This window comes from Erpetoichthys calabaricus, chromosome 13 (assembly GCF_900747795.2).
Source record: "Erpetoichthys calabaricus chromosome 13, fErpCal1.3, whole genome shotgun sequence".
NCBI classification, from domain to species: domain Eukaryota; kingdom Metazoa; phylum Chordata; class Cladistia; order Polypteriformes; family Polypteridae; genus Erpetoichthys; species Erpetoichthys calabaricus.
The window spans coordinates 93,386,630-93,402,128 of record NC_041406.2 but is presented as its reverse complement, the minus strand read 5'-3'; the positions used below and the strand labels follow the sequence as shown (position 1 = coordinate 93,402,128).

The 15,499-nt window shown below is 36.3% G+C and overlaps 1 protein-coding gene across 2 annotated transcripts in view; it reads left to right on the top strand.

The window, feature by feature from the left end:
* nup153 (nucleoporin 153) overlaps nucleotides 1–15,499 on the top strand; it is a 96,111-nt gene that overhangs the window by 19,450 nt on the left and 61,162 nt on the right. For both annotated transcript variants that reach the window (XM_028817268.2, XM_051935730.1), the window contains exons 2-5: nucleotides 1,427–1,652; nucleotides 3,055–3,297; nucleotides 8,403–8,539; nucleotides 8,619–8,750. In XM_028817268.2, the coding sequence (XP_028673101.2) occupies nucleotides 1,427–1,652; nucleotides 3,055–3,297; nucleotides 8,403–8,539; nucleotides 8,619–8,750 (738 nt within the window). The remainder of the gene's footprint in view (nucleotides 1–1,426; nucleotides 1,653–3,054; nucleotides 3,298–8,402; nucleotides 8,540–8,618; nucleotides 8,751–15,499) is intronic.

The window sequence follows — 15,499 nt, the reverse complement described above, 5'->3', positions numbered from 1 at the left end:
TTTGTATTTGAATCATCTACACCTTCACACTATTCTATATCTCATTCATACATCACGCTCTTTGTCATTCCCAACACCAGGGGTTGGCGAGCGAAGCGAGCAGGGGGCGGAGCCCCCTAGTATTGATATATTTCACAATTAAGGTTTGCTGTTTAAGCTTATGGACTCTGAGAATTATTCCTTTAAGTTGACTGGCCGTAACTGCAGTACTTGTGATTGATATATATAAATATATATACATATTTAATTGGATGCTGCATCCCAGGTGCTCACATATTGTTCACATACATGCTTTGTCTGTCCCTTTTTGTTGTGCTGATAGAAACTGCATTGGTTTCAAAGACCCAGCAAGTGGGAGTACTTTACTTTTGTTAAAAAAAAAAAAAAAAATTATTGGTGAAGGTGTTTTTTTACTAGCATAGCTATTATACTAGCCGTTATTCCTATGATGTAACGGTTTCTGTTGCTTATAAATTGTGCGGCTTCAACTGTGAAATATGTGTGAGCTGTTAATGTTGTATCATGTAACTTGCAGTAGTCTGACTTCTTCATTGTCTAGTGTTGAAGATATTGGCTATTGAATATATTGTGTGTATATTTGTCTTTGTTTTGCTAATTGAAACTGTAGTTATTTATCTTTAAACCTAACTATTTTGGGCATCTGTTTCCCTTTATTATATGTTTAATGGAATCTCCTATTTAAATTAGTTTTTGCCATTATTTTAAAGAAAACTTATATAGAAAGTGCATTTCACAGATTGTTAAATTATGCAACAGATTTTTTTTTTTTTTTTTTGATGTTTGATGTCAAGTAATATTTTAAGATATTAGTTTGCTGCAAGAAGGATCTTGGTTGCTTCTTTCACATATGAAATTTCAGCTCTGCTTTTCATTCTCAGTCAAAAGCAATCTGTTTAGGTGTAAAATTGTCTCAAAGTTTGCATTTATTTGTTTGACTCTGCTTTTTAATTGTTTGAATATATATGCTAGTAGGTGGACTGTATCTTAAGCCAATTTTTGCTGTTTTCTGTAATTTTTTTATTATTGCTCATATTCTTAAATAAAATGGACCAAATTTTGTAATACAAATCAAGTCATGGTATAAGCACAAACTCTCATTCCTAGTACTGTGATTTTCTCTTTTTTTTTTTTTTTTTCTCCTAACAACTGAAAATTACATGTCATTAAATGTAACCAATGAATCTAACTGTAATGATCATCTTCTTTCTAAATAATCTTCAGAGTACCCCAAACAAACCCCCAATCACTTGGTTCTACAAAATGTTGCTATATTTGTTCTTAACATGGAAGTACCTCCCTCACCCATCAAAAATGAAATTGAATGTCTGGTTCTGTTAGCACCATCCTATTTGTATTCAAACAGTAGTTTGACCTAATTTGTGGTGTTTGTACCTCCATATTACAGCAAGGAATTATTAAGAGAGTGACAGACACAGTAAAGAATATAGTTCCTAACTGGCTGCAGAGATACTTTACGAATAATGAAGAAACAGATACACAGATACAGGATCGTCAACAGACTGCACAAGAACAGGAAACAGAAGAAAATGACCCTGTAAATCTTGAGGAAGATGACATCTTGCACATTCCAGAGGAACCAGATGTCATAGAACCCAGTGCTAGTAGCAGAGGTTTGTATGCAGTTATATGCAGCATGGATTTACTCTGTTTATTCATTATGGTATTTCTAGCATATTGAGTGTTGTAGCAGCATAAAGAAAACAATTGTTAAACTTTTTTTTTCCTTCAATTTTTTTGAAACCCTAATTCTGCAATTCTTATTGCATAGTCACTTGTAAGTTTTTTTTGCAACAGGTGTCTATTCAAGGCATCTCAGGCACTGTTTAGTGCTAGTGATTGTGTGTGGTTGGTATATTAATAAATACAAAAAATGTTTATGTATACTGTGTGTATGTTTGTGTGTATAGTGTATGTATGTTCAGTATATAAGTTGTCAGTAGATGTAATGGTGTTTTGCCTGTTACCTTAATGTACAGGTATCCGCAATGCTAGCTTATTCCTCTTTGCTGAGTTACCTTTTGTTTAATGTTAGAATTGTTTTAGGTTGTGATTATGTACAAAATAAGATTGTTTACAGACCTTTTTTTTTTTTAAAAAAGGTAATGACATCCTTGGTTTCCTCTAAAACCCTACACCATTCTGTGCAAGAACTTGTTAGGCCTGTTGGAAAGTCTGTCCAAGAGTGGTCCAGAGTGAGTTTGTCTGTAAATGAGTGTGCATAGCTGTAGGATTGGTTGTTGCCAACTTATACTCTAGCTGTTGGAAACCGTGTATGATAAAGCATGTTTAGAAGATGATTCGCTAGATGGATTTCCACATTGCTTACCATATCATAAAATGATTATGGGATTGCATAAATACTCAATATTGTGTACAAGGATAAATGTTAGGGTTGCATGAATCTGAGTGGTTTATGTAAGTGCATGAAAATTTAGTCTAACACGCTTAACTTATAAAAACCACCATTTCTGATTTTACTTCTGTGCCAAATTTTTCCACATATAATATCTAGAAAAGATAAGATAGAAGTCATGTGGTACACCTGACAACATGTGGTGGGGTGACAAAAGGGAGCAGTATGATAGTATGAGATAAATATATGGTAGTATAAATAAAGCTGTTGAACAGTGGTGTGTCTGTGGCTTGTAGAACGGGTAAAGAGTTTGTCACTAAACTTTTGTTGCTTGCGCAAAAAGCCACACAAATTCCTGAATTTGTTTGTAGCACACTCAATTGGTTTGTCCTTTATTCCATTACACCCAGAGTTGCATTGTTTTATTTGTTTTTGCTGCTTTTCCCCCCACTTCTCCAGCAATTTTTTAAATATGTTGGATGTTTTCCAGGTTTAAGGCCTTTTAGGTTATATCCGATGTCTGTTGCAAATTTGTGACTGATGGTACATGAAAGATGAGTTTTAGAACAAAACTAACAGAACTTTTAGAATTCACTTTTAAAAGTATTTATCTTTTTGTTTTAAAAAAAAAATTCTAAGAAAAAAATCTGATTTTACAGAGCAATCAATAAGTCGATCTACTTTGAATTCTCAAGACACACTGGCAAGGCCACCTCTTAATCGAAGTCATCTTAGCTTTCCCACACTGGACTCACCCCTTTGTCAGCCTTCTACTTCGGCTGCATTTCCAATTGGCAGTTCAGGATTTTCTCTTGTGAAAGAAATCAAAGATTCTACCTCTCTGCATGAAGATGATAATATCTCTACCACCAGTGGCTTTTCCTCTAGAGCATCTGATAAAGGTACATTTTTTTTTTTTTTTTTTTATATAAATATCTGCAGATGGTGGGGAGTGGTTACTAGTGGGTAATACCTGTGCTGTACTGGTGTTTAAGTGAAAGTACTAATTGTAGCAATGGAACTTTGTACATACATTCACTTAAGAAGGAAAATATTGTGCTTTATTATAAAGCTAAGATTCATTGGTATCCTGTTAGTTTATTTGGTAAAGTTCATGTTGTTGTTGTAAGTTGTAACGAAGCAAATCAACTTGCATTTCTAGAGCCTTAAGACCTGATATTAGTACTGGTCATTACTAGTGTTGGCGCTAATGCATTAAAAGTAATGTGCATTACATAGTCATGTTACTGATTTGAGTAAAGTAATGTAATGCTTATTTTCTTGAAGTAAAAATGCCTGCGTCAAAAAAAAAAAAAAAAAAAAAAGACTTTACTACACAAGCTTATTTCCGCAGGTGCGTAGCATACAATCAGTTGAAAAGAATTTAACAAAAGTTGTACAGTGAATTTAATTCTGCATGTGCTAACAGGTAACTTTAATGTGCCTTGTTTAGAGTCACAGGAAGCTAGTGATTATCGCAGCTCTGCTGGATGTAAGACAAGACATGGTGGATGTTAGGGACCTGTAGGCCGGGTTTATACTTCACGCGACGCATGCTGCAGTGGACGCTCCTGCTACGCAAGCATTTTACTATTTATACTTGTACATGTACTTTATGTAAATCTGGAGGAATCAACCAGGTGGCTGTGCGAGATATTACAGTGAGAACAGGTTTGGCTTGGCTGTGTTGTGAATTGCCTGGAACACCCATTAAATTCCGATGACACCTTACCGCAGTATCTCTGAAAAGGATGTTTAATTATTAAATACATCAATCCAGGGATTTGTCCATTCCAGCAAGCATTGGGCACAAGGCAGAAACAATCCCTAGGTGGGCATCAACTCATAGCAAGGTGAATACAAGCACACACATACACACTAGCGTCATTTTAGTATCACCAAATCTGCAGGAAACCAGAGCACACTGTGGAAACCCAGAAGGAAAACATGCAAACTCCAGGCAGAGAATACCAGCGACGTGACTCCCTGTGAGACAGCAGTGCTACCGCTCTGCCACCGTTTCACCCCCATGTGTGTAATTATTAACAGAATTCATTATTTAAATGAAATTAACAATTTATCTGCAAAATGTGACATACATACTTTAATGCATTTCACCGTGAAAATTATATCAAGTATAAATCTTAGGATTCTAAAAAGAGTTGGAATATCATACATTTAATGTGTTCTGTGTGGCGATCTACTGCTGTTTGCCAGTGCTGTCAGGTCCAGAGGAAGCCATAGAAAAAAAGACGGCACAGAAGACGGTATGTGAGACTTTTAAAATGTATTGTGTCATTACGATCAGGAATATGCAGTGCTTGAATATAAAAACACCACGAATGCATTTGTATGTCGGTATTTTGCTTCACCACATCGAACCATTCATCAAACATCGAAGCGCGCACATCGATCTCGTAGGATCCACAAAGCGGCTTTCTGTCACAAGTAGATGTAACCACAGACTCTGACGTCACATTCTGACTTTTATTTCACTGCGCCGCCCCCCCAACTTTTTGCTGGTACTGCAACTCACGCACGTATCACATTAATTTCTGAGGACCTGCTAAGAGGGCGCATCAAATGAACGCTGGGAACATATGGCAGCCGTGACGCGTACACGTTCTGAGCGTGAAGTATAAACGAGCCCTAATAGGCCTTAATTGCACAAGCCATGCTGAGTTCAGCCCAGTTATAGAAACATAAATTTAATATTATTTATTGTATCAGTATGCTGCTGCTGAAGAATGTGAATTTCCCATTGGGATTAATAAAGTATCTATCTATCTATATAAAGCATCAGTTTAGTTTTCATCCAGCTATTTGCTATGGATATGTTGAAACAGCATTTAATCAGTGCCTGAAGTGGTAACAGATAAGTGCCAGTTATTTGTTTTTCTCGCTTTCTTGACCCTTCTTGCAATGCATTTCAAATGTTACATGATTTATTCGAGCGGGGACTTTTTCCTCTCGGAGTTTCACGGTGCTATACATACATTAGATTGGAGAGTGCGAATGACTTGGGGTTCCCTCTTTGAATGTCAATTGGCATGTTGTTCAAAATTAAAAAGGGGGTGGGGGTTGTTGGGGCTTTGTTAGATATTAATCATTTACTGCTGGTATAGCAAAATGAAAACCAGTAAAAGAGCTGGTACACCCATTTCAGGCACTAGGTTTAATAACAACCCAGTGAAATGTTACTTTTTCTTCATCTGAATGGGAAAAAAAGAACACTATTTGCAACACATTTCATTTTATAGAAAGTAACTATATACCATATGAACTTTTATTTTGTGAGTAATGTAACTACTAGCTATTTTTTAAAAGTGTCATTCCCCAATACTGGCCATTTCACCCTTATAGAATGTTGGCTAATAACCCTTGTATCACCCAAATATTTCTATTCCTTCACATGATACAAATGCAGAAATCCTAAGGAAATCTAAATTATGACTTAAACCTTAAGACTAGTTTAACTCCCTTTGCTTCCACATTACCACTGAAATTTGTTTTGTTAAGTTTATCTCTTTGGAAAGTGTCAGGAAATTGGTTTCAGAAATAAGGTAACTACTCACCATTCAACCCAGAGAGGAATTTGTGACAGGATAATATTAAGTAGTAATTCTCTCTATGCCTCACTCCTACTGTTTTCCACCAGCAATGGAAATTTTGTTCTTAAGGATCAATAAAGCCATAGTGAATCGGACTGTGCATGATGGTGGTCACTTCCAAACTGTGCAACTTTTGGAAATAGGCAAAATGTTATTTTTATGGATTCTTAATGCTTCATGTTTGCTTATGCTAGTTTCTGTTACTCTTTAATACAGGTAAAATTCCATTACAATGAATATCTTTACAATGAAATTTTCATTACAACGAAGTATGTTTATAGTCCCGACAGCTTCCCCATATGACACGAGTCTATAGAAATCTTGTTACTACGAAGTACATTCAGCAGATGCTTTCATTACAACGAAGTGCACAAAAGACCTTGAAATGGCTGAACGAATCATCCACAGAGCAGTTACTTCTGTGGCAGTGATACCTTTTGCTCATTACTCGTCAACATTTGAAAAACATCCATTGGAATTTAACTCTATTGTCACCCTCCTATAGAAACGACAGACACGAAAAACGATAACAGTTCATATTAGAAAAAAAAAAAACTTTAATTTTTTGCAGCTCTCGATTGTGGCAAAAAGAAATTCGGAATTTCACCTTCGACACTGTTAACTTTCTTGAAAGACAGAGCAAAAAAAGAAGAAAAATCTTGTGTTGCAACCATATGTGTACTGATGCAATTGAAGACGTCTAAAAAATAGTTTTTATGTGGTTCAGTGTTGCTCATTCAAGAAACATTCCTATTAATGCTGCACTCATTGAAGAAAATATGAGGTTTGTAAACTCTCTTGGGACCTCCCACAACTAGACAGCAAGCCGAAGAGCGTCCCGAAGTGCGATCTCGGCGTCTGTATGGGGCAATAGCAGGCTCACAGATATGCTGCGTGTCTCTGCCAAAGTAAACAGAAAAGATCTCGATGGGTGATGCAAAGTTAGGAGCGAGTACATTGTAAATGCAGATAACAGGATTACTTGATCACTGACCTGCACAACCCTGTCTGACTGCTGTGTCTGTGTATAGCAGAGTGGCAGATCATGCTACAATATATAACTGTGCCATTCATGTTTCAAGCTGAGTAAAGCTGGTTTTGCTAAAGTACTGAGACTCGGCCTTGTGTTTTGGGATGCAAGACAGGGACTTATAGCGCAACCCCGATCTTTTATGATTTGCTTCTGTGACGCTTCACTGCAGCGCTGTGAGCCTCCTATTGCCCTGCCCCAGCAACGAACAAACAATCTTCCACAGACGCTGCAATCGCGCTTCAGGACGCACTTCAGTGTGTCCTTCCCGTTGGGTGGGGAATGGGGGAGGGGGGGTTCTCAAAAGAGTTCAGAAACCTCACAATATGAAGAAAGCAAAAGGATGGTTCGGCTTCAGATTGATAACTGTGCTGCCCACAACATGCTTTCACATTTAGATAATGTTCGCGTTGAATTCCTCCCACTCAATTGCACGGCAGCACTTCAGCCATTGGGTTTGGGCATCATTTGCACCCTGAGAGTGTATCATCACAAGGAAATGCTGAGAAAAATTCTCGTCCGCATAACTTGTAGGCAGGAGGAGATTAAAATTAACGCGAAAGAAGCTATTGAAATGCTTGCAAATGCCTGGATGCAAGTTAAAGAAAGCACTATAGCAACAAATACAGAATCTCATTACAACAAAATTTTCGTTACAACAAAATCTTTTTTAGGTCCCTGGGAGTTCGTTGCAGTGGAATTTTACCTGTATAATAAAGTAATCAGTATTTCCATGGGGGAAAAATAGAACGATTATAGTGCTCTATTGTTGCTGCCCACCTGGACTGTGTTGTTCTAGTCAGAAGTACTTATCATATATCTTTTCATATCTTTCAGAATATACTCCTCCTTACCTGGGGAATACGATAACCCTGTGAACACAAAATTAGAATGTTATTCTAATGCAAGTTCTGTTAAGTTCTTGTAATGATCAACAAGTGCATTTCCAGGTTTTGAAATGTAAAAGGGAAAAATGTTGTTGATGGCTTTTTAGCGGAGTAGATGCTGAAGTCCCCTTATCCTGCTGGGTTGTGTGATGATCTTGCATGTTCAGGGCTGTCTCTCTCAACATAGAAGCCTATGTTAAACACCATACAATTATACTGTTAGTGTGTTCAAAATTGTACTGGCCTGTGATAACATACAAGTAAATCTCTGCAGTAGCAGGTGGGTTTGGTATGGAACTTGTGTTGGACTGATATGCCATGTAGAATAATTCTCTTGGTTTGTTTTTGAAGCATTTAGTGTAGTTTGTACAGTGTATAAAACTATGGTCATTTGCACATGGACCCATTTAATTTTTCATTCAATAACTAAATTTTCTTTTTTTTTTTTATTATTTTTTGTGTGTCAACTGATGTTGAAGATGTGACCACTACAAGAAATTCATCACTGCCAATTTGGTCCACAGAAATGGATGTTACTAACACAGTTGTACAGCAGGCTGGTTCCAGTGTACGAAAGCCTGCTTTCAATCTGTCTGTATTTGGGCCATCCTCGGCTGTAAGGCATTTTTGTGTATTTCATTTTCTTATTTAAACTATATATTGTGCGTAAAGCTTAATTTTGTGTTTCTTTTTAGTCTCCTGGGAGTAGTTCATTGCTCAATTCTAGTCGACTTGGTGACTCTCCCTTCTATCCTGGTAAAACAACATATGGAGGAGCAGCTTCAGTAAAGTCATTTAACTCCAGAGGTCGTGGTTGTCCTTATCAGGTAAATGTAGCATTTTTAATTCCAGCCTTTAATTTTATTAATATTTTTTAAATTTGTGACATTTTAATGATGTACATTTTCTGATAGTCCTTTTTAATTGGGTAAATATGGCACATTATCAAATGTGCTGGGGTTTTTTTTTTTTTTTTTTTTATATATATATATTTATATATATATATAAACACAATTGCAACATTGGATGAGACTGTTTAGTCCAACATGCATTGTCAGTCTCTTATTCACCTAACTCTTACAAAGAAACTTAAAGCCGAGTTTAAGTTCCTCATTGTACTACAATCTAAAACACTGCTTGTTAAATTATTTTTTGTTTCTATGATTCTCTTTGTGAACAAAATGTAACATTTACCCTGAGCTTATTTTCTTCTTACTTTTAAGTAATAGTTGGGAATCACTATTTTAATTCCCTTCATACATTAATTTTAAATAACTTCTGTCATGGAACCTCTTAATCTCTGTGTGGTTAATCTGACAAGGTTTAGCTTCTTCAGTCTTTACTCATCGTTCCTGCCATTCCAGAATAAGCCTGATTGCTCTACTCTGGATTTTCTGTGTTACTGCTTTGTAATATTTGTTGTTAAATGGAGACAACCGCCACATACAGTATTCCAGATGAGGCATGATACATGTATTACGTAGCTTTTAGACATAACCTCGCTTTGATTAGTACACTACATATGATGTTATGCATCCTGTCAATTGCCGCAACTCTCTTGAGGTTGTGTGTTTTTATTTATTTATGCATTTGTCATGGCTAAATGTTGAATTTTTGTCAGGGAAAAAATCCAATTTTATGTCAAAATTTATGACTTAAATTTTGGAAAACCTACAACAAATACATACTGTATTTGAGTGTTACGTGCAAATTTATCATTTGCAACTGCATGACCCATTCAAAGCAGCAGTGTACATGCAATGCCGAGTTTCTTAGTTTGGAAAATGTATTACACTACTGATGCTGTTTTTCAGCAGCACACTCATTGTTGGTTTCTTTTGATAGTGTAGAATCTGTTCCATCAGCAATACATTATCTTCTACAGAGGATTAATCCCAAAGAGTGACTGCCGACATTCATTGCGATACTTGGAAGTGTGCATGATTTAACTTATGTTTTTCCCTGAATCTTGTGAGTTAAACTAAATGACACTAGTGGAGAATTTTCTTATTATTAACTTTTTATCCCTCTGTCTACTGTTGTCCACATCCACCTTGAAAGAGGTAATTGATTCTGTACCCAAAGTATACTTTGAAATTTAGAACCAATCCCCCTCCTTTTACCTGGAAAGTTAAGATCTAACATTTTTACTTCCAATGTGTTCTTTTTGCTGTCTTTATTAAGATCATTTACAGTATGTCTTAAAGTGCCAGAGTGACACCACGTTTAACATGACAAAAATTGAAAAAAGGTCTTTAAACTGTAATTCTTTGTTTCTGGCGTTTTAAGCCAATTTTGTATTCACGTACATATTTCATTTTCCTTCAAAAATTCACAATAAGAATTTTAACACTATATGTATTCAGTGCCTTTTTAATCCTCTGAACAGGCAAAGTGTTTAACGCTGCTATCTCATCTAAGGCATTATCTAAAGAGATTTTTCACATTTTATTCATATCTGAATCTGCAATTCAGTGCAAAAGTTTGAATACCTCTGGCCGAATTACATATTTTGTTGACATTTAAATTAATAAAAATAAATCTTTAATTGCAAACAAACTAAAACAATGGCATTTTTCTGAAAATGTTAACATAGTTTTTTTTTTTTTTTTTTTTTTTGTGAACTGAAATAATGGGGTGGGGGTGTAAATGTGGCATTTAAGTTTAAGAACACTAATAGTTTTTAAGATCTTGTAGCTTATGTTTGTCTGGTCAAGAGTTTTTATGAGAAATTGCCAATTAATGTAAATTACAGAACCTAATACATTATTCGACTCTTCAAATATTGTGGAACACTCAACCATTGGCTCATGTACGTAACTGACAGAGGATCTGGAAATGTAGATACTTGACGCCTACAAAGCAGGACAAGAATATCAAAGTGCATCCAGCTGGCAATTTCCGTAGTCCATTAAGAAATGGCAGTTTTAAGGGGTAACTGTGTAGGTCAGGACAAGATCTTGAAGACCACAGAAATGGACAGAATCAGCTTATATAATGTCCTGTCCCATGGACAGATACTCTCTTCTCTTCTGTGGATCTTTGCAACTCCGGCAGTGTTACCCTTGGTGTCTTGTATTTCTGATTAATGCCCTCCTTGTCTGGCCTGTGCGTTTTGGTGGACAACCTTCTCTTGTCTAATGTGTAGCCATATTCTTTCCAATTTGTTTTAATGGATTTAATGGTGCTCCATGGGATATTCAAAGCTTGGGATATTTGTTTATAACCCAACTCTGATCTGTGCTTCTCCACAACTTTTTTTTCTCTGACGTGTTTGGAGCGCTCCTTGGTCTTCATGTTGTTTGCTTAGTAGTATTGCAAAGTCAGGGCCTTTCAAAACAGGTATGCTTATACAGACATCATGACTGCACACAGGTGATCAACTAATTATATGACCTTTTGAAGTTAATTGGTTGGATCAGATCTTATTTAGGGTATTCATGGGAACTGAATAAATATGAGCTCATAACTTTTCAGTTTTTACTTATAAATACAAGTTATTTTATTTGTATTACTCTTCGGTTGTCCCGAGTATCAACTGGATGATAACATGCATACAACATTTTTTATATATAAAATATATATATATATATATATATATATATATATATATATCTATAATAATAAAAGGCAAAGTCCTCACTGACTGACTGACTCACTCACTCACTGACTGACTCATCACTAATTCTCCAACTTCCCGTGTAGGTGGAAGGCTGAAATTTGGCAGGCTCATTCCTTACAGCTTACTTACAAAAGTTAGGCAGGTTTCATTTCGAAATTCAAAGCGTAATGGTCATAACTGGAACATATTTTTTGTCCATACACTGTAATGGAGGAGGCGGAGTCACATATCGCGTCATCACGCCTCCTACGTAATCACGTGAACTAAAAACAAGGAAGACATTTACAGCACGAGGCACACGCGGGAACGAAGGTAAATGACGTTAATTTTTGACTGTCTTTTAATACTGTGTAAGCATACATATTAACACGTGCAATTAAACGTGTGCATTTATGGGGTGATTTCTCAGGCTTAAAAGCTCACCTTTTATCAAACGCGGGAACAAAGGTAACTGACGTTGTTCACTGTCTTTTAATACTGTGTAACCATACATATTAACACATGTCCAATTAAACGTGTGTATTTACGCGGTGATTTCTCAGGCTTAAAAGCTCGCCTTTTACTAAAAAGGTAAATGCAAAACTATTTTCAATCAGTTTATTGAAACGCTCCCGTTAAGGATTGCAATAACATATTCGCGAGATAAAACAACGAAGTAGGGGGAAATGGAGGAACAGCCGCAAACAGCGAAGACCAAAAAATTTATTAAACAATTGAGAACGGAGCGAGTTAAGCATACAAGCATGTTCATTAGGGAAACAAAGCACGGTGTAAAACGTAAGTTTAAATTAACTTTATAGAAACGCTCCCGCTGCGGATTGCAATAACATATTCGCGAGATAAAAGTTTAATGAGAAGACACGAGGTATAAACGAACCACACGCCGTGGCGCAACGTTAGGGGCAACAGTTTCAACCATTCTATGATCTGCTTCTCGCAACTGAAAGACGGCACATGGCGGATGTTAGCCGACTTGCTGACCGCAACGTTAGGGGCTTCAAGTATGGCGCTGACGCCACATCTCAGTGCCAACACTTTGCAGACTGTACTTAAAAGACACGCCCTCCTCACTGGACAGTTAAAAACACCAATCAAACTAACGATGACATCAAGTATTACCCAATCAAAAGTAGGAAAGGAGGCATCTTCATAAAATGCGTGTGGGATGATTTGCATGAGACGCTGCTTTAAAAAAAAAATGATAAAAAAAATACGGGATAAATCCCGTCCAGTATTGATTCAAAACGGGACGCGCAATTTCATTCTCAAACGCGGCACGATTCCGTATTTTAAAGGACGGGTGGCAACCCTACAGTGCCAGGTAACCACCCATACAATCACAATGTGATTCAGACTAGGAATGCAATGAATGTAATTACCCCGATCTACATACAAGGCGAAAGTCTTGCAACATTCAAAGATGATGGTTTGGGATAAGTACACCATACAACATAAAAGAGCTTATGAAGCCTTGAACCGAAAAAAGCAAGATCTCAGAGATCGTAAAAAAAAAAAAGGAGGTAATGTCGTTTTACTCGCTGTACATTTTAGTCAAACATTACCAGTTATTCCACGAGGGAGACCAGCAGATGAACTCAACGCGTGTTTAAAATCCATGCTTCTCCCACGCTCTGTTATATGTCGCGTGTTCTCGGGTAGGTACACCAAAAAATTTATACATTTAAGCATGTAATGGGCAAACAAAAAATGAGGTATACCCGAAGGCACTGCAGTAGTACTTAATGTAACTTTACTTTTTAAATTTTAATGTTTTACTGTTTAATAATTTATACGCTTCTTATATGTTGTTCAAATTCTTTTATCAAAATACCAGTGACAGCGCAATGCACGATAACATGGAGTGAATACACCATACGCATCCGCCCACGGCTGCCCTGCTGTGCGCAGATAGGAGTTGATTCTACAATAAAATAAAATAAAGATAAAAAGAGTAAAACGATCATCACCCATAAAGCGGATAGTAGACGTGACGTACTATATGTGTACCACATTTCAAGTGTATAGGTGAAACGGTTTGCGAGCTACAGGTCATTTAAAATCCTGGACAGACACACAAATTGCCACGGTAGCAAATTACAGAAGAAGATTTTACTGTTTAATAATTTATATTTATATGAAATGTGCTTCTTATATATTACTTCATATTCTCATATGATAATGATGTTAATGTTTATATTGATTTCTGTGTTATTAAAACTGCATGTATGTGTGTATATGTATGTGTATATATATATATATATATATATATATATATATATATATATATAATATATATATATATATATATATATAATATATATATATATAATATATACTAGCAAAATACCCGCGCTTCGCAGCGGAGAAGTACTGTGTTAAAGAGGTTATGAAAAAAAAAGGAAACATTTTAAAAATAACGTAACATGATTGTCAATGAAAGCCCGTTTCAGTCAGTAAGTCTTATGTGTGTGTTTATGTATGTGTGTATATATATGTAGATGTGTATATGTAGATATGTATATATATGTATATGTATATAAATGTTTATGTGTGTGTGTATATTATATATATAATATATATATAATATAAAAGACAGCAACAGTTATAACAATGACAACACAATTACATTGACAATCATGTTACGTTATTTTTAAAATGTTTCCTTTTTTTTTCATAACCTCTTTAACACACTACTTCTCCGCTGCGAAGCACGGGTATTTTGCTAGTATATATATAAAATATACACACACTAGGGGGCTTCGCTCGCCAACACCCGTGTTTGGTTTTCCGGATACACACTTTCAGGATTTTTTTTTTTTTTTCCTTTGAATTGTTGCTATTTCATTAGTTTCACTTTTATTTCAGAACTTATGTAAAAACAATATTTAGCTAACAGGGCAGTTAATTGTGGTCACTCCTGCTGAGCATTTGGAGAAGAGCGGGAGTGACTAGCAAGGAAGGTGACTTGCCGTTAAAGCTAAGTCTCGGTCTGGGATGAGTGCGCGACCGAAGCCAGGATCCGGAGGCCTCCAGAACTGTGAGAGAGAGAAAGGTCAGCTTCAGAGAGCGTCTCGCCTGCTGCAGGGCCCAAACGGGAGAAGCAGGTGAGACGCTAGTGTAAAAGAAGCACCGGGCTTCCTTATTTTTAAGGACTGCTTCCAGCAATGTTCTAACCTCATTGTCTTTTAAAGGAATGTTTTTGTAATTATTTTAAACCTCCACATTTCTTTTATGGATTATTTATTGAACTTTGGACACTGCACTCTATGTGAACACTCATTTGTTTTGTTGGATTTTAAATAAAAGCACTGTGCACTTTTCCACCATCGCCTTTGCTATGTTCCCTCACTGCTTAGCTCATCTCGGTCAGAACTGTCGACGGTGTAGGGTTCAAGGGCTCCCGAACAGTGGATGGGAGCATGGAGTCGAACCTGCATCGTCACAGGTCTGTGATACGGTTTGCATATTTGCAGCTGGAGATCCACCAAGGGAGAAAAATGAATCACGTATCATAAAGTAGTTTTTATTCCTGAAAGCTCAGGAATAAAAACTACTTTGATACGTGATTTATTTTTCTCCTTGTGGATCTCCAGCTGCAAGTATGTATGTGTATATATGTATGTATGTATGTATGTATGTATACAGGTGCTGGTCATAAAATTAGAATATCATGACAAAGTTGATTTATTTCAGTAATTCCATTCAAAAAGTGAAACTTGTATATTAGATTCATTCATTACACAGAGACTGATGTGTTTCAAATGTTTATTTCTTTTAATGTTGATGATTATAACTGACAACTAATGAAAGTCCCAAATTCAGTATCTCAGAAAATTAGAATATCAATTAAGACCAATGCAAAAAAAGGATTTTTAGAAATGTTGGCCAACTGAAAGGTATGAACATGAAAAGTATGAGCATGTACAGCACTCAGTATTTAGTTGGGGCTCCTTT